Raw genomic sequence first — 18,457 nt, forward strand, 5'->3', positions numbered from 1 at the left:
AAAATGATTAGCTATCACTACTGTTGTAGTAGTTCTTTCTACCTCGTATATTCCGTAAACACTTTCACCTCTTACTCAAGCAGTTTAATGGTTGACGTCACTAGTCCGCGATCCGTTTTACATACGAAATTATTTTATCCTTCGCACCAACTCGATAACACGACATTCGATTTGCTTAATTGTCGGAATTTTCTTATTTTCATTCCATCTTACAAAAATGGCCCGTACATTTATAGATTATAGTTTTCGTGTAAAACAAAGGAAAACATGGTTGTGATGGTCGAAGATCATGTGATGTTTTCGGATGTGAGATTAAGGTCAGATTTTAGTCTAACATAAAGGTATTGAAACATGGTTTGTTTATGTAATGATAAACAATAAGGTATTTATTTAATGAGGATTAGCAGTTGGATTAAATAAATATTAAAAAATTGCTTTATTGTCTACTGCATTTTTTTAATGATTACCTCAATGTTTAAATTGAAATTATTTTTATGTAGAAACAAACTTAAAATGTTTTACACTTAGAAGTTTTTTATAAAAACATACATAATTTTTAAATTTAGATATTGTTTAAAAACATTTTAAAATACTAAGTTATTTCTCAACTATTAATTTTTACAATTTAACTCTTAAATACAAAGTATTAAAATTTGTGATTTATAATTTTTAATATTAATTGTAAATTATTTTTTTAATAATTTTTAAATGTGAAATAGACTTGTTTATTAAATTTTAATAATTATATTATAATATAATTACTTCTCTCTTTAAAATTCAATAAATGTTTTTATTCTATATTAATTAATTAATTAAATTATAAGAATTTAAAAACACACTTAGTTAAAATACTAAATAAAATATTATTTTGATAATAATATTAAATTTTTAATTTCATAAATTTGAAGTAATAAAAAACACAGATAATTATTTATAAATTTATTTTAGCAATGTATTATTCCTCATGTGAATTAAGAAATACAGAATTTGATTCATTTACTTCAGCTTAAAAATACTGTTTTTAAATAATTTTTAAAATATATTTATTTATTTCCGTAATTTTAAAGAAGATTATTCATTTAATTTATTTTATTGTTTCAATAATTTTTAAGAGTCTATTCATTAACTCACTTGGTATATTTATTTATTTATTTAATATATTTTTATATAATATTTAAATAATTTTAAAATATAATAAACTTATTTATTAAATATTTAATATTTCTCTAGTTTAGATAATTTTATTTTATTTAAATATTTAGAAATTAATTTTAATTATAAAACTTATAAAAATCATTTTAGTTAACTCATTACACTTGTAATATTTGTCCATTTTAAAGTATTAATTATTTTTAAAACTTAAATGTAATTGGATTTAATTTTTAAGATAAGACATAATTATTCAAATTCGTTTGTAGTATATATATATATATATATATATATATATATATATATATATATATATATATTGAATTTTAAATATTAGTTAGTTAAAATGTTAAAGTTGTTCTTATATCTGTAATATTTACAAAAAATACTCATTAATATTTTAATATTTTTTTAAATATGAATTAAATAAATGTATCAAACTTTAATTCTGTAGTTTTTATGAAATTACTCTTTTCAAATATTTTTATTAGTCCTTTAGTAATGAATTACATTATTTATTTTTAATTTTATACGTTTAAAATAAAATTTAATGTATTAATATTTAAATAATTGTTTATTGTTTTAAAATATTGAAATCAAAGAATCGATATTTTACATTTTCAATATTGGAATAAAATATTACTCTTAGAAAAAATATGTATGTTTTTAATTATTTATCTTAAATTCAATAAAAACAAAAACTATGTATTTTAATTCATAGAAAAATGTGTTTTTGTCAAAAATATACAAATTTGAAATCAAAGAATCACATACAACCGAAGTTTTACATTTTAACTATTGAGATAAAATATTACTTTTAGAGAAAATATGGATTTTTTGAAATTATTTATCTTAAATTTAATAAAAAACAAAATTATGCATTTTAATTCGTAGAAAAATGTGTTTTACATACAAGTTTTACATCTTAAATATTGAGATAAAATATTATTTTTAGAGAAAACATGTATTTTATTAAATTATTTACCTCAAAAACCAAAACTATGTATTTTAATTTGTAGATAAATGAGTTTTTGTCAAAAAAGTACAAATTAAGTAAAGAAATTATGTCCGGGAATCACATAAAACGGAAATTTACGGGTTCAATATTGGGATAAATATTACTCTTAAATAATATGTGTATTTTTTTAATTATTTATTTTAAATTCAATAAAAACCCATTCGTTAAAAAAATATCTAAAAAAAAATTAGATACATCAGAAATTTTACATTTTGACACAGAAAATGTGTTTTTTTTTTAATTATTTATTTTATATTTAATAAAAACTAAAACTGTGTGTTTTAATTCATAGAAAAATGTGTTTTTGTAAAAAATATCCAAATTTTAAATCAAAGAATACAACCGAAGTTTTACATCTTAAATATTGAGATAAAACATTACTTTTAGAGAAAATAATAAAAACCAAAAGCATGTATTTTAATTTGTAGAAAAATGTGTTTTTGCCAAAATGTCACATAAAACGGAAATTTTACGGGTTAAATATTAGGATAAATTAAATAATATGTGTATTTTTTTAATTACTTAATTTAAATTCAATAAAAGCCAAAACTATGTATTTTAATTTGTTTTAAGGTTGTGTCAAAAATATATATCAAAAAATTAGATACAACAGAAATTTTATATTTTAACACAGAAAATTGTTTTTTTTTTAAATTATTTATTTTATATTTAATAAAAACCAAAACTATGTATTTTAATTCGCAGAAAAATGAGTTTTGTGAAACTCCAATTTTTAAATCAAAAAATTTACCTCAGGGAATCACATACGACAGAAATTTAAAATATTAAACATTAGAATAAAATATTACATTTAAATAAAATGTGTATTTTTAAATTATTTATATTAGATCCAATAAAAAGGAAAACCATATATTTTGAATTCGTAGAAAAATATGTTTTTGTCAGGAGTGTCGAAATTAATTGTTTAAACAACGGCGGTTTTAGTGGACCTTTTGTATTTCGTTGAAAATTTTCGAACGCACAGCGAGTACCGAAGAAAAGCAGCAAGGCAGCGGCGAGGCAGCGGCGAGGCAGCGGCGTGTCCGCGGACCGCGGTCGGCCGCGAGGAGGTGCGCGTCGCGCGCACCAAAAAACCCAGTCGCGCTCGCGGACGATAAAAGCGTTCGCGTCCTCGCGGCCGCCTCCAGTAGTGGTCGCCGTCGCTGTCGCTGTTGTTGCGCATTCGAGACCGTCCCGCACGCGGTGCCAACAGTACGCGCCGTCACGCCGTCACGCATATTCCCAGAACGCCACCACCACTTGGAGCACGTCCGTCGGCGCGGTGCGAAACGCGGCCCGTCCGTCCGTCCGTCCGTCACGTCCCAAAATAGCCGAACAGCCGATTTTCGATTTTTGCAAGTTCCGCTCGCGCGGTGCCGGTGTCGGTGCCATCACACGGCCGTATCGGCCCGAAGGACTGTGAGAGTTCCGTGTGCCAGTGCAATTTTTGTCTATATGCTGTGACCTTGGTATTTTTCGCTCGTATCGTTCGAAAACTTGTTGTCATGGTGGTTTAGGTGAGGATCTACTACTACACAATAAGTATTTAAAAATTCGCCAACTTATCTGACGCGCAAATCATATCAATTTTAAAACGCGACATTCGTTCGCTATGGAAGAGAACGAACTAGGTGTGTAAACTTTCTGATTTACATGTTATTCTATTTACGAGCATGCTGTGTAACTGTTTACTTTTGCTGTTTTGCGTTTTTGCGCCTTTTTTGGAGCCGCACCGTTCAGTCTGTCGTTGCATTAACGAGATTGCTTGCGGCTTTTCTTATCTCCGTTCTGTTGCGCGTCCTTCGCAGCGAATACATGCAACACGCATTTAACCGGGAAGCCGTCTCATACGAAAACAATCACTTTTGCCCATTTCCAATTGCATACAACCATAAAACGTCCATACTTTATCTATTATAACACAGTAACGGTTAATCTAAAATTAGGAAATTAGATTACAGATAAGCACAATTAAAAGTCAATTTGTCAAATCGTATTTTTACAACCTCAATAATTAATACGAAAGATTACAAACCTGATAAAATCGATGGACCGTTAATTTTTCATCGAATCGATTTTAAGCAATTTTCGTTAACTTTCAAGGTTCCCACTAAAAAAAAAGACGTTTTGTTTATTTACGACGCTTTGTTTAATTAATTACAATGCAAATATTCAAGGATTTGCACCGTAAATGTGCATTTAAGGTGTACAGGACGTTGTTGTTTTAGTTTAAATCGACTGATTCATCTGAACTACTTGTGTCATTAAACAGAATCACTGATAAAACTAGACGTTTTACTGTACTTAAAAATTTTAATCAACTTATCCTAAACAAATTTGAATTCGCTCTTCTGAGAAGTGATAAGTCACCTTCCAGTTATCAAACCCACAATTTACTACAAATGTCAATACTTATCATTATAGAATATAAATAATAAAATGTGTTTTTGCGAGAATTATAGATATTGAGTTTACAAGAATTTGTGTTTGTGGGAAAACACCGCACTTCTTATTTTTATAAGTCCGGTCGGAGTGATAAGGTAAACGAACTATGATCACTTTTATTTTTATACACACAATTAATTGTCAATTATGTGCTTTGGCTTATTATAATTAGATTAAAATAAAATACACAAATTAACTTATTAAAAATTAACTTTGGGTTGTCACCAAGCAACGTTACAAACTTAAAATTATCAAATTTTAATATATTTAAAGTTTGTATAAAGAAGCTCGAAACTTATTTTGAATTAAAATAAAAAAATACCAAAACTTTTGTCGTATTTAAAAGAAATTTGATAAAGTAGAAAAGATCCTTTAAAAAGTTATAAATATTCATAATTTTGTGCTTTACTAATTGATACTTCATTGAATTTTATTTATTGACTCTCCAAAAATAAATTAATATTTAATAAAAAATGAAAAAAGACCTATTTGTACAGCATTAAACCTTAAACTTATTAAATCTCCATGAATAATACGAGGTGATTCATCTAACTGTTTATTAGGCATTTATGGAAAGCGGAAAGAAATATTGATTTAAATCTTTTTTATCAATTATAACTTGACATAAACTTTTCTAATGTATTTTCAACAAGGAAGTGATATGAACTTCGTTATTTTCAACAGAACACCCTATACCTTTTAGATTTATAAATTCTACACGTAATTACAAATAAAGTTAGTATACCATGTCCTATACCTAAACCCAATAGTTTTTGAGTTATAATTTTTTTCCAAATATTTTGACATGGTATAACAAAATTGTCAGTAAAGTCACCAATTGACTGTATATTTTTGGATTTATAGATTCTACACGTAATCGCAAATAAAATTGCTATACCATGTAGATACTTAAACCCAATAGTTTTTGAGGTATTAATTTTTTACAAAAATTTTGACAGATTGGTGATCCAACTAAAATGTGAGTAAAGTCATCAATTTTGATGCAGGAAAGTTCATTTTCAAAGACCATCCTATAAGGAGCCATTATTCTGTAGTTCCCAATGTTATACAAGGTGTTCATTATTTACGTTTAATTTTGTGCATCTTAAAACATCAATAACTTTAATATTTTCAATGAAACACTCTGTATATTTTTAGATTTATAGAATCTACACGTAATTACAAATAAAATTGGATTACCATGTTCTATACCTAAACCTAATAGTTTTTGAGTTATTAACTTTTTTACAAACATTTTAACAGATTGATGATCTAACTAAAATGTCTGTAAAGCCACCAATTTTGATGCTGGAAAATTCATTTTTGGCACACACATTAACCAAAGACCATCCTATAAGAAGTCATTATTAGTACTCTCAAATTTAATACAGGGTGTTCGTTATTTACGTTTAATCTTGTTCTTCTTAAAACATCAATAACTTTGTTATTTTTATCGGAACACCATGTATGTTTTAGCATAATAAAATTGAATATTAAAAGACCTCTCGATTGGCATAAGCATTCCCTATACACAAAATGAATATTAATAGAGATTTTATCAAAAATGTGTTCATATCAAGGTGCCCAAAATTAAACACTCTGTATACCATTTGAGGGTATTATTAATGGCTCCTTATAGGATTGTCGTTGGTTAACGTATATGCCAAAAATTAAGTTTCCAGCGTCAAAATTGATGATTTTACAGACATTTTAGTCAGAATTTTTGGAAAAAATTCTACTGGATTTAGGTATAGAACATAGTACAGTACAGCCATTTTATATATAATTACAAGTAGAACTTGAAATACAAAAATATACAGGGCAGTCCAATGTATATGACAAAGTTATTAATAAGTAAAGTTACAATTGCCACAAAAATTTCAAATAGACACCTCTTCTCATTCTCCAAAATTGTCTTATGAATAAGTTAGTTATAGTCACCCCGTATAGAATATTGAAAATTATCTTAGGTTAAAATATAAATTGAAAAAACTTGTATTGTGACTATGAGTTCTTGAAAACTGATCCAAACTTTATATTGAACTAAGAAATACAAATGGAATAATATTTTATGCAATGACAGATTTTTCGTTGATGGCATTATTACCAGAACCGTGAAACCAAAAACTAAAAATAGAGGTGAATGGAGTTTGGAAAATTGTTGGCACCGAAATGGATAAACAAAATTTATGCTGGCCAAATTATTATTATTATTTTCATTTCGCCGTAGTTTAATACACTTACTTAATTGCATGCGTTATTAGTATTTGCCATTAATTTAGATTTTAAGGGTTTGTTTTGCATTTTATTTAACTGCATTAATTTTAGAATGTAAATTTACTAATCAGTGACTAGTTAACGAAGTAGTTAAAGTAGTTGTGCACATGTTTTTATATAAATAGAACATTTTAACCAGTTGTTGTTTTTGTTCCTTATCAAAGCAACATTTTTCAAACATTTTCTAAAAAAAGAACCTACTTATTCAATTTTATTGTTCATAAATAGTAACATTATGTATTTTTACAAGTTTTTAATCCTTGGAATTTATTTAAATTGTGACAACAATTCGTATGTAAATTAAGACAAACTGAAAGTTTATAATTTCAAACATTATTTGAATGATTTCACAGCAACTCCGAACGAAAACCTTCCGTTTCACAATTAACAATATTACTCATCCCGCTTCTGCATAGTCATTTCTCGTGCAACGATTCGAATTTATGATATTTATTGAACACCTGTCAACGTCCTGTGTTATTACGTCCTTGTCTGCCACTATTGTAAATCCCCATTTCCATCACTGAATCAGATATTAATTTGCACGTTTCTTGTCCAAACCTCAAGTCGGAATTAAAAGTTGCAAATCACGTTTAGACGAATTTTAAGCACTTGTCGTACATGGTAGTTGCAATATTATAAATTTAAGTGGCCAAAAAGTCAATGCCACAATTACCGAACTGCCTTAAAACACCAATCACGTTTTCCACGTTATAAAACGCTCCATTCTCGCTTTGTGAATGTTCAAGAAAAATATTCGACATCGTAAAATCATAACAATTATAAACATGTGTGGTTCAATCGATATTATTATGTTGGTGAATAGTTTAATGACAATTGATTTTGGGAATTCCCAATCATTGAACTTTTGTTTGCAATTTAATGGACTGATGGAGATGAATTTTCCTTTTCAGATAGTGTGGTGGATGAGCAGGGGATGCGAGATGAGAATATCAATATAAGTGATGTCAGTAAGTATCAGACTTTACCCATTTTAATTATAATTAGGACACAATTTAATTGAAGTTAGCGTGAAAATATTAATTAACATATTTTTTTCTAAACAATTTAATTCTTAAGTTCCTTTTAAATGTGAAAATATGTACTTTAATATAAAGTAAACAATAAATGTACCTCAAAATAATTTACTTCTTTTTGGCACTTGAGACAAGCAAATATTTATATTTACAAAAACAATTAAACTAAATATTCCTTATGAGACTTGCAAATTTATGTGTGTTACTACAACGTTAAAGCACAATATGTAAAAAATTAACTTCAAACACAACAAACACAGTCGGATTCTTTGAATGCCTCGTTTTAAATTAACCGACGGTGTGGGAGTCGAATAACGAGCGTCTGTTTCGAATGCTCGACGCGTTAATCACGAGTATTTTTCAATCGGTGTTGGATAATCGACCTCAAAAACTAAATCCGTTTGAATTTTCATGTAAAGTTTCGGGAACTAATGCAACTTGGATAATACTTCCTGTAAACAACTTATTTCTGTTTAGTTTTTACTCTAATATTGAACTGATCAATCAAAAAACTTGTATGTTAATGTGAACTTTAACAGAGAATCTTAAAAGAGTTTATTTATAATACATCTCCTTTTATTTGATTCTTAAAATGTTCACTCTGTATATTAAACATTCTTAACATAGTTTATTTAACTTATTAATTTTATAAATCTGTTCTTTTTGTAGTTTAATATTTAGAGAATACTCAATTCTTAAAAAGTTCATTCTGAAATTTGATTGTTTACTATAACCTATATTTAGAGTGTTTAAATATTCTATAAAACTTTATTTCTTGAAAAGTTAAGTGTTATTTGTTGAAATTATTATAATTTTATAAATTTTAACATTTATTTTATTTATTTTAAACATTTGAAGTCACTCATTCTCACTTAGTTCTTAAATAGTTCACTCTTTATTTTGAATATTTTTAAAAGAGTTTATTTAACTTATTAATTTTATAAGTTTAAACAGTCTGCAAATTTTGTTTTTCTAATTTAATATTTAAAACATTTTTACTCAATTCTTAAAAAGTTCACTCTGAAATTTGAACATGCTTGCTATAACATTTATTTAAAGTGTTTAAATATTCTATAAAACTTTATTTCTTGTAAAGTTTACTATGTTATTTGTTTTTATTAATTTACACATTTATAAATCTTTTTTATTTATTTTAAATATTTGAAGTCACTCATTCTCACTTAGTTCTTAAATAGTTCACTCTTTAATTTGAATATTCTTAAAAGACTCTTTTTTTCATTTGAATATTCTTACTAGAGTTTATTTAACTAATATTTAAAGAGGATTATTACTCAATTCTTAAAAAGTTCACTGTGAAATTTGGACACGCTTAATATTCAAATATTCTGTTAGTTTTAATATTTACACAGCATTTATTCTTGTTTAACTTTTAAAAAGATCACTTTGTAATTTGTTAAAATTATTATAATTTTATGAGTTGGAATATTTATCTATTTTGTCTATTTTGTTTATTTTAAACATTTAAAGAGTTCTTAAATAGTTCATTCTTTAGTTTGAACATTCTTAATAGAATTTATTTATTTAATTAATTTTATATATTTAAACTGCCAAAAAGGTTTGTTTTAATAAAATCAGAATAATTCTGTGAATTTGAACATTCTCTTTTAATTTGAATATAGGAACAGTGTAACTAATATTTAAACACATTAATAATTAAAAACTTCAAAATAATGTGGTACAGTATGAGTCCGAAATAAGGAAGCGCTGATAACAATTATTATTTATTTCATAAAATGTTCACTATACGTATTAAACATTTCTTCTAATTATATACTTAACAAAGTTCGTTACACTTAATGTTTAAATGGTCTAGAAAATGTCTGTTCCGGTATGAGTTCCTCCAACATTCAATTTATGTTACAAAGTCGATATTGAAAGGTGTATACTTGTTGCAGTTGAGGTTATCGAGACAGACTTGGAATTCAGAGAGGTCCCGGCCAGACCGGCCAGCCCCACCGCAACCGCAATCAACAACGCGACTATGTTCAACGGAGGCGGCGAGATCTCCAACTACCATCTACCGAAACAGCCCCAAACCGCATCAACGTCGTCACGATCGCAACGGGCGGGCTATCGGATCGAGATAATTGAACAGCCGGCACAGAAAGCCCTACGATTTCGGTACAATGTTCTATCTGTTTTTTATTGTATTTTTAATAGAGTGCATTTTGTCTGGCTTGTTTGTTTTATCGAAATCTGTCTGCGATATTCAAGGTTTCCTAAACAAAATCAAAATATTAACAAATACCTATTTATTATCAATATACACAACTTATTCAACTATTCAAAAATAAATATATTTTATTAAGAGTAAATATTGTAAATACATTTGTATATCTTATAATTAAACATTTCCTGATATGCCACAAACAGTTTTTTATGTATCATGTATTATATATTTATCTGACTGGTTTTCATTATTAAAGAATTGATTGGTTGTGGAATATTTAAATTAGATTATTTTTGTAATATTTGATTAAAGTATTATCTGATGTTTCCAACTCAGATTTACTTATTAACAAACATTCCAAAGTTCATATAAATCTATAATTGCAGTCTAAACATAGTAAAAAAACTGTTTGTTATTATAATTAGATGAAATTAAGGCAACGTTAGTTTCCTGTTGTAAAATATTGTTGTGTTTTAGGTATGAATGTGAGGGTAGATCAGCCGGTTCAATACCGGGGGCGTCTTCGACCCCGGAGAACAAGACTTTTCCCGCCATCAAAGTGGTGGGCGGCCCGCCCAGGAAGGCTGTTGTTGTGGTGTCCTGCGTCACCAAAGATCATCCCTACAGGTAAATATGATTTAAAACCTGGTGTTTCGCCTTCAATTGACAATTTGTTGTTGTTATCATTAAAACGATTATTAAAATGTGAATATAAATTAGTTGCGATGTACGTATGTTAATGAACATTGTAAAAAATAACTTTCCGCTGGATGTTTGAAGTGTTGAACAAGTCGGAATCGAGTTTTCTTAAAATACATCGCTGATTCCAAATATTTTTATGAACACCAACGTTCTCCAAAATTAAAGATTGTGATTTATCATTATGGAATTTGTTGATATACATGGTATGTGTAGTTCAGAATTGTCGGTGATTATTATTTTTAAATTAAACTTTGTGTACATTAACATCGTTCTAATAAAATATCTCATTACAAACTGTATACACAATTGTAGCAACTTACTAAATATGAGCTGTACTAGTTTATTTAATGTTTATTGTTGAGTCTTCTATGAAACTAGTCTTTAAAGAACTGCGTACGTCTTTTATTTCTAGCTGAACAAAACTACAAAAACTTTTTACTTTATAATATACTTCATGTTCATTCAATCGATTATTTATAACCGCCTTTTAATTAATTATTTAATAATGGGTAGTGCCCTGTAAGAAAAATTATAATTCAGCCTTCCCAAGAACGGGAGAAACAAGTATATAAGATATATAAGATTTATATAAAATATAAAATATAAAATATAAAATATAAAATATAAAATATAAAATATAAAATATAAAATATAAAATATAAAATATAAAATATAAAATATAAAATATAAAATATAAAATATAAAATATAAAATATAAAATATAAAATATAAAATATAAAATATAAAATATAAAATATAAAATATAAAATATAAAATATAAAATATAAAATAATATAAAAACATAAAATATAAAAAAATATGTGTTATGTTAAATTAAAACAACTCAACACAGTAATTCAATAAGCTTAGAGGAATATAGGCATGTCATATATTCGGAAATTAGTCAAGTTTAGCTTCTGAGGTATGCTGAAATTATAAAGTGCAAAGAGTTTTATACACACAGTTAATATTAAATTAAATAACACAGATTTAATGATTAAAAATCCAAATCAAATAATAATCAAAATTAAAGTTGGCATATTTATGTCCAGTTAAATTAAGACATTTGATAGAATAAGTTTTTAGAATTAAGTATAAAATAACATTAGTAAATTAATATAATTTTAACAATTTCCATTAAGCAAAATAGTTATGGTCCATAATATTTAACATTTTAATGGGTTGCTATAATAACGGACAGTACTGTATATTTGATATGATGGAAAAACAAACATATTTTAATTATTAAATAGTAACTTTGCAATTATTATTATAATTAATTGTAATTATCATTTTGGTTTTTAACCTTTTAATCTAATTATTTTAATTGTACATATTTACATTGAACTTTTAACCAATATTTTGAGATTATAGGAATTATGTAAGAAAAACGAAAACGACAATAATTTTCAATAAAAAATTTTCATCACCTTCATTTTGAATAATAAAATTCTTTTGTGGTTAAAACTTTTACACAACCAACTAAAAATGCAGATTCTAATAACCTTCATATTTAAACAAATATGCTAAATGTTCATTTTATGGTTTTATAATAAAATAAATATCATTTCAGTCATAAAAGTTAATATTCAACTTAAAATTTATATAGGAAGGAGTAATTTAATTTAATAAACTATTGAAACCATAAAATAAGTTTAATACTGTCGACGTTAAACTAGATCATGATCTGAGAACAGAAACGATCAAATAGAACGAACGCAAAGCCTCGCTCTTTGTTCAAAACAGTCCAATGGTGAATATCGACACGTTATATTTTATCCTCTCACACAACCACATCCTCAATGCCTCGACTTTTAATTGTGTCGATGTAAACATTCGCAGTGAATGGTTAATTATTACATTAGCATGAAGCGATCCGCACCAGTACAATCATATTCGAATTAATTTCACATTATAAATCGGTTTATTTTTTACGTTACAATTTCAACCTTCGGCTCCTTCCTGAATCAAAACCAAACTGGCCGTTTTTCTTAAATGTGGCCGGTTTAATTATTTTATTAGCGTTAATTTATGCATAACCTTGAATCGTTTGCCGCTCACATGCGATTCATGTTTTAAAAACATGTTCAATTTTTTGATTTCGTTCTTCTCAGGCCCCATCCCCACAAGTTGGTTGGACGGGAGGGTTGCAAAAGGGGCGTGTGCACGTTGGAGATCCCACCGGAGACAATGAGCGTTTCCTTTTCGAATTTGGGCATTCAGTGTGTCAAGAAGAAGGACATTGAAGAAGCTCTCAGGGTTAGAGAGGAAATTAGGGTAGATCCTTTCAAAAGTATGTATTAACTTATTAACTTGTGTTGTTTTTGATATTAATTGTTGTTGTTTTCAGCCGGTTTCAGTCATAGAAACCAACCCACATCGATAGACTTAAATACGGTAAGACTGTGTTTTCAAGTTTTCCTGGAAAACGAAAATCAAACAGGTAAGACAGACTGATTGAAAAATTATTTGGAAATTAAATTTGCTGTTTCAATTTCAGGCAAATACACCGTACAACTGGATCCAAAAGTTAGTGATCCAATATGTGATAAAAAAGCCATGTCTGATCTCAACATTGTCATGCTCTCAGATGCCGTCAGCCCTTGTAATGGAGGCAAACTCGTCATCCTTCTCTGTGAAAAAGTATGTGTATCAACTAAATTCTTTTAGTTCATCCTCGAAAAGATTATTTCTTTTTTCAGGTTGCCAAAGAGGATATCCAGGTACGCTTCTACGACGATGCGGACGGTTGGGAAACGTTTGCCGAAATCCAGCCGGCCCAGGTCCACAAACAGCACGCCATCTGGTTCAAGACACCCGCGTATAAACGGGTGGACATCGTCGACAAGGTGCGCGTCCAGGTGCAACTGCGCAGACCATCCGACGGCTCAGTCAGCGATTCACGACCCTTCGAATTCTGGCCCTTGAACTCAGGTAGACCTAGTTTTTGGACTTACAGGCGCCACATGGCGAAAAAGGGTAACCTTTCGTTGTTGGATAGTATCTTAAGCGACAGTCCAAAGTACTCAAAAGACACAGATAAGCCCCCTACTGAAACAGCTCCCGTACTTCCCCCAAAGCCCAACATCTTACAAAGCAGAGAAACAAATATTCTCTTAGCGGAGCCTGTTACAATTGTGCAGGAGCAACCGCAAGAAACTATAATACTGTCACCAGAACCGCAAACAGTTGCGGAACCTTGGGCCGATTATGCTGAGGTACAAAAGATCAAGGAGATCGCCCAAAACAATAACAACAACAACACCGAGGAAAAATCCTTCAACGAACTGATAAATCAAGTAGCCGAACTCGACGAGATTTATGCGGATACGCAAGCACGACTGTTGAATCAGGATCTGACCAACGTTGAGAAACCAACGTTGGCTCAGATACCTCAGAACGAATCGTTCGACGACGCGAAAACCTACACAAGTTTGCAGCTGGCCTTTAAAAACCCCCTCGAATTAGAACTGAGTCCGGAGCCCCCACTTCCACCAGTAATCCCTCCGCACACACACAAACGCGAGAACCCCGACGAGAAATTGCCGCCCCTACCGCCCAAACGATCCAAAAAAATAGAAACTTATATAGGCGGCAGCATGACCAGTATCCAACTAACCGGTAAACAAGCGGAAAATTTGTTACACAGGTCCAATTCCACCTTACGTGGAGTGCCTGTAAGCAGGTCGCAATCCTTCAACCTCCACCGTCCCAAATCCCAAGTCGAAGTGTTCGCAGACCCCAACAAACAACTGCCCCCAACTCCCAACTATTCCACCTTGCCCAACCCAAAGAAACGCGGCTTCTTCTCCAAACTGTTCGGGAGAAAGAGCAAAACGCCTTCGGCGTCCCGAGAACCGAGTGTCACACCTTCGGCGCAAAGTAACTCGTTGGCCAGCTCGAAGTCGCTGCAGGTTCAGTCGAATTTGGGCAAAAGTTCCGGGAACATATCCACCCATTCGGCCAACAGTATTAGAATCCCGCTGAAAGACAGTACGGAAAACTTATCGAAACCGGAGGTCAGTAAAGACGTGCCCGAGGACATGGACATGAATCTGGACCTAACTGAGGCCGAACACTACGCGTTATACACAGCCATTGCGCCCCACGCCACCCAGAGCGAATTCGACGAAATGTCATGTTATTACGCCCCCGTTGAGGGCGGCAAATTACTCACACATTCGGAGGTTCTCGCCAGGCTCCAGAAAACTTAAAACATATCCATTATTTTGTTGTTTAAAGGGGAAAGGTTGTTGTCACGAAAACTCCATAATCATTTCTGATTGTTTTATTTAATTAATTTAAATTGGAGGACTTTTCCATTTTTATAATTTTTGCCACATTAATTTATGTCGTTGAGTAAGTTGGAGAGTATTTAATTGAACGTTGTTTCTAGCCAATAAGTCGAAACGGAAGAGAGCCCTAGATGACAAGGATGTTACCGAATTAAAATTTAATAATCCCAGTAAGTTATTTGTACATTTACAGGGCTGGTGGTGGTTAAAAATCGTCTCACTTTCTTACTGCACATGGCTTACGTAAACTTCAAGTGAGACGGTTTTTGTTCATTGTATCATTCATTCATTCATTTACAGGGTGATTTACTATTATTATTATTATATAACCACGTTTTTATATATACATATATTATACAAATGTATTGTTTTAATTTTTGTTTGTTGAGATTGTTGATTAATTTATATCGTCACTTTTGTACTTGATAAGGTTGTGTAATTGAATTGTTAGCCGTACTTTTTTCTTCTAGTCAAATCATTTTTAGAGTTTATTCTGTTATAAAACACATAGAGAAAATTAACAAGTTATATACTTAATTAAATTAAGTCGGTTGTTGGGATATAAATGTTTATAGAGTGTTTTACAGATAATAGGAAAGTTAACCAACTTTGTAGTTGTTAGGTTTTTCAAGCTTTATTTATATTTGTAGCTTTTATAAAAACAATTTGAGAAATATACTGATTTTTTAACGAAACAAGCGTTTCAATTTTGTGCAGAAAACAATCCTGGGAAAAATTAAATTCGAAGGTACCGTTCTGGTTTTTAAATGAAAAATGTTTTATCTGCAAAATTTGTAATTTGATACACATAAAAAAAGTTATTCATAAATTTGCAGGTAAGACGTTTTTCCTTGTGTGTTTTGTTTGGTTTTCTGCATGAAATGTTTTGTTAGTTTTTATTGTTATATTTTTACTAACTACATCATTTTTACATTGTTTGGGCACAAGAAATATGTTGAGTTTTTCTTTTGGCCTCTGTTGCTTTTTATATTAACAGCATGTTTATTATTTTTAATTTGATTAGGAATGTTCAGTTAAATATTTTAAACATTAAATGTTCAATTGTAGTATTATTGAGTGTTCCGTTTATTTTTAGATTTCCTGAACATCCCTCAAGGCAACATCAAGATGGAACCTAGAGGTAAGTTAAGCAAACATTCCAATTGATTCCATTTAAGAACAATGTTATTTTAGATTCAACGTCGCCGATGTACCCAAACCTGTCGCCCCAGGGCTACAACATCATACACGATCCCAGCCCGACACCTTCGCCGGACACCATGTACCCAAACTCGCCCGAGGTATACTACAACCCCCAGCTAACGCCTGAGTCGAACTGGGAGACGGGTCCTTCGACGAGCCGCGGACCCACCCGCTCGCCCCTGATGCAGAACCAAATGTTCCAGATGAACGTGGTGAATCCCGCCTTCTCGACCGCCTCGCCCACACAGTTTGAGACTCCCAGGCAATTGCAGTACGAGTTGTCGCCCGCCGGCGGGCAGTTTGGACAATGGGAGGGCGCCCAGCCCGATAACCAGACCATTTTCAACATGGACAATCAGACGATTAACTCGGTCGACCTGAACATGGCCAACATGGCCAACATACCGGACCTGAATAATCTGTCGTTGTCGGACATCGTGCCGGACGTGACCACTGATAGCCTTACGAACTTGGTGAACAGTCGCGCCGATGATATGTTCTTCAAGCAGTGAACAGAGGTGATTGGTGACAAAGTGGGAACGTTTCTAATGTGGGTTTAGGCCAAGCTTGGACCTGACCGCCGCGACACAAACGCCAACTGATAAGATTTTCAGATGAACACTGTGTTCAACACAGTGTGTTGAGTGGACCGGACCATTTGTTGTGTTTATCTCCTGTGATTGCATGTCTCAAATACATTTTATTGACAAGTGTGTGTACAAAGTTTTATACATATACATAAATAAATTTTATATAAAATGAGACTTTATATAAAATTATATTGTATGATACGAATTTATAATAAAAGCAATATGTTTTAATGCGTTTTTTATTTGAAATTTACTGCCCCATAATTCAATTACCTTTAAAATGGCAACAAATTATAGAATAAATGGTGCATACATATAAAATCTTGTTTACAATAAGATTTATTTTTCCTCAACCTGATATAAAATAAAAAAGCAATTTTGTTATAAAAATTATTTATTTATTTATTGTTATATTATATGGTTTCACATAATCGATCTATAAAAATATATACAAAAATACATTAATAATTGACTTAATAATATTAGTAATGGTTAAATAAGTTTTTAACCAGCTAATGGATTAGCATGGATAGTAATACTATTAATTCTTGTATCGTTTAGAGGTTTATAATTCTTTGAATTAACAGGCAGTTTTTCTAATTCATCCAAAGTATCCAATCCATCAATAACTTTCCCAAACAGTGTGTACTTCAAATCTAACTGGGGTTGCGCAGCGTAACTTATGAAAAACTGGCTTCCTAAAACACATTTTGTTATAAAAATAGACAAAATTTTAAATAAACTTACCGTTTGTGTTGGGACCATTGTTGGCCATTGATACAGTCCCCCTTGCGTTGTGTTTGAGCTGCTCTTTGAACTCGTCGTCGAACTTCTTACCCCAAATCGAGTGGCCACCTTTTCCCGTGCCCGTAGGATCACCAGTTTGCACTATAAAACCTTTAATGTTCCGGTGGAACAGACTCCCGTTGTAATAGTCACTGGCGCACAACGCTAAGAAGTTATCGCAAGTTTTGGGGCAGTACTCACAGAACAGTTCGATTTTTATGTTTCCCAAGTCCGTGTGCAATGTTACAGACATTGTTGGTTTTAGGAGTTTGTTTACAAAATTATAGCGGTTTAGGTTAAGAACTTGAATTGTTTGGTTAAGGATAAATTTGGGCTTGCAGTGTTGCCAATCGATACTTGAAATTTTATTTTAATGGTAATTTATTTTTGCTGATGTATTTTGCTATTAAATTTAGACTGAGATTTAATTTGGATAATAAGAAACAATAATTTACATGAATATTAAATAAGAAATTTGAGTAAATCAGCTTTTTATAATAAAACTGGGGAATTTTTGTTTACCAAGTTTATACAGTTTATAAATTTAAATGATTCGCCGCTACACATTTTTTGAAATCCATCAAAAAAAATTACTCAATTCTAAAACCATATGCATTATTAATTTTTTTCAAATATTTTTATTACCACTTCCATAAAGTTATAATTATGTTTTTAAAACATAGATGTTAATTATTTAAAGGAAAATTTAAAAATTACGAATAAATAATTTTAGTGAAAATAAGTGGACAAAATTAAGTGTGCCT

General features: G+C 30.2%; 3 protein-coding genes across 4 annotated transcripts; 2 read left to right on the forward strand and 1 right to left on the reverse strand.

The window, feature by feature from the left end:
* The first annotated feature begins 3,325 nt into the window (after positions 1-3,325).
* Positions 3,326-15,050, forward strand: LOC109605425 (embryonic polarity protein dorsal-like). Of its 2 annotated transcripts, none has more exons than XM_020021992.2 (8): positions 3,326-3,798; positions 7,804-7,860; positions 9,843-10,068; positions 10,595-10,744; positions 12,934-13,112; positions 13,170-13,262; positions 13,320-13,462; positions 13,522-15,050. In XM_020021992.2, exons 1-8 carry the CDS (start codon positions 3,780-3,782, stop codon positions 15,031-15,033), a joined length of 2,379 nt encoding a protein of 792 aa, XP_019877551.1. In that variant the 5' UTR covers positions 3,326-3,779; the 3' UTR covers positions 15,034-15,050. The 2 variants fall into 2 exon arrangements, with proteins under 2 accessions (XP_019877551.1, XP_019877552.1); XM_020021993.2 differs by having other exon boundaries at positions 3,327-3,684.
* Positions 15,051-15,187: 137 nt separating this feature from the next.
* On the forward strand, positions 15,188-17,138 carry LOC126266163 (uncharacterized). Its single transcript, XM_049969359.1, has 3 exons — positions 15,188-15,284; positions 16,211-16,255; positions 16,309-17,138. The coding sequence occupies exons 2-3, from the start codon at positions 16,243-16,245 to the stop codon at positions 16,827-16,829; spliced, it is 534 nt and encodes a 177-aa protein (XP_049825316.1). The 5' UTR covers positions 15,188-15,284; positions 16,211-16,242; the 3' UTR covers positions 16,830-17,138.
* Positions 17,139-17,295: 157 nt separating this feature from the next.
* On the reverse strand, positions 17,296-18,025 carry LOC109601061 (peptidyl-prolyl cis-trans isomerase-like 3). The gene is made up of 2 exons (XM_020017268.2): positions 17,655-18,025; positions 17,296-17,605 (listed from the first exon to the last, which is right to left on the reverse strand). Exons 1-2 carry the CDS (start codon positions 17,944-17,946, stop codon positions 17,412-17,414), a joined length of 486 nt encoding a protein of 161 aa, XP_019872827.1. The 5' UTR covers positions 17,947-18,025; the 3' UTR covers positions 17,296-17,411.
* Between the last annotated feature and the right edge of the window lie 432 nt (positions 18,026-18,457).

Source organism: Aethina tumida, chromosome 7 (assembly GCF_024364675.1).
Source record: "Aethina tumida isolate Nest 87 chromosome 7, icAetTumi1.1, whole genome shotgun sequence".
NCBI lineage: Eukaryota > Metazoa > Arthropoda > Insecta > Coleoptera > Nitidulidae > Aethina > Aethina tumida.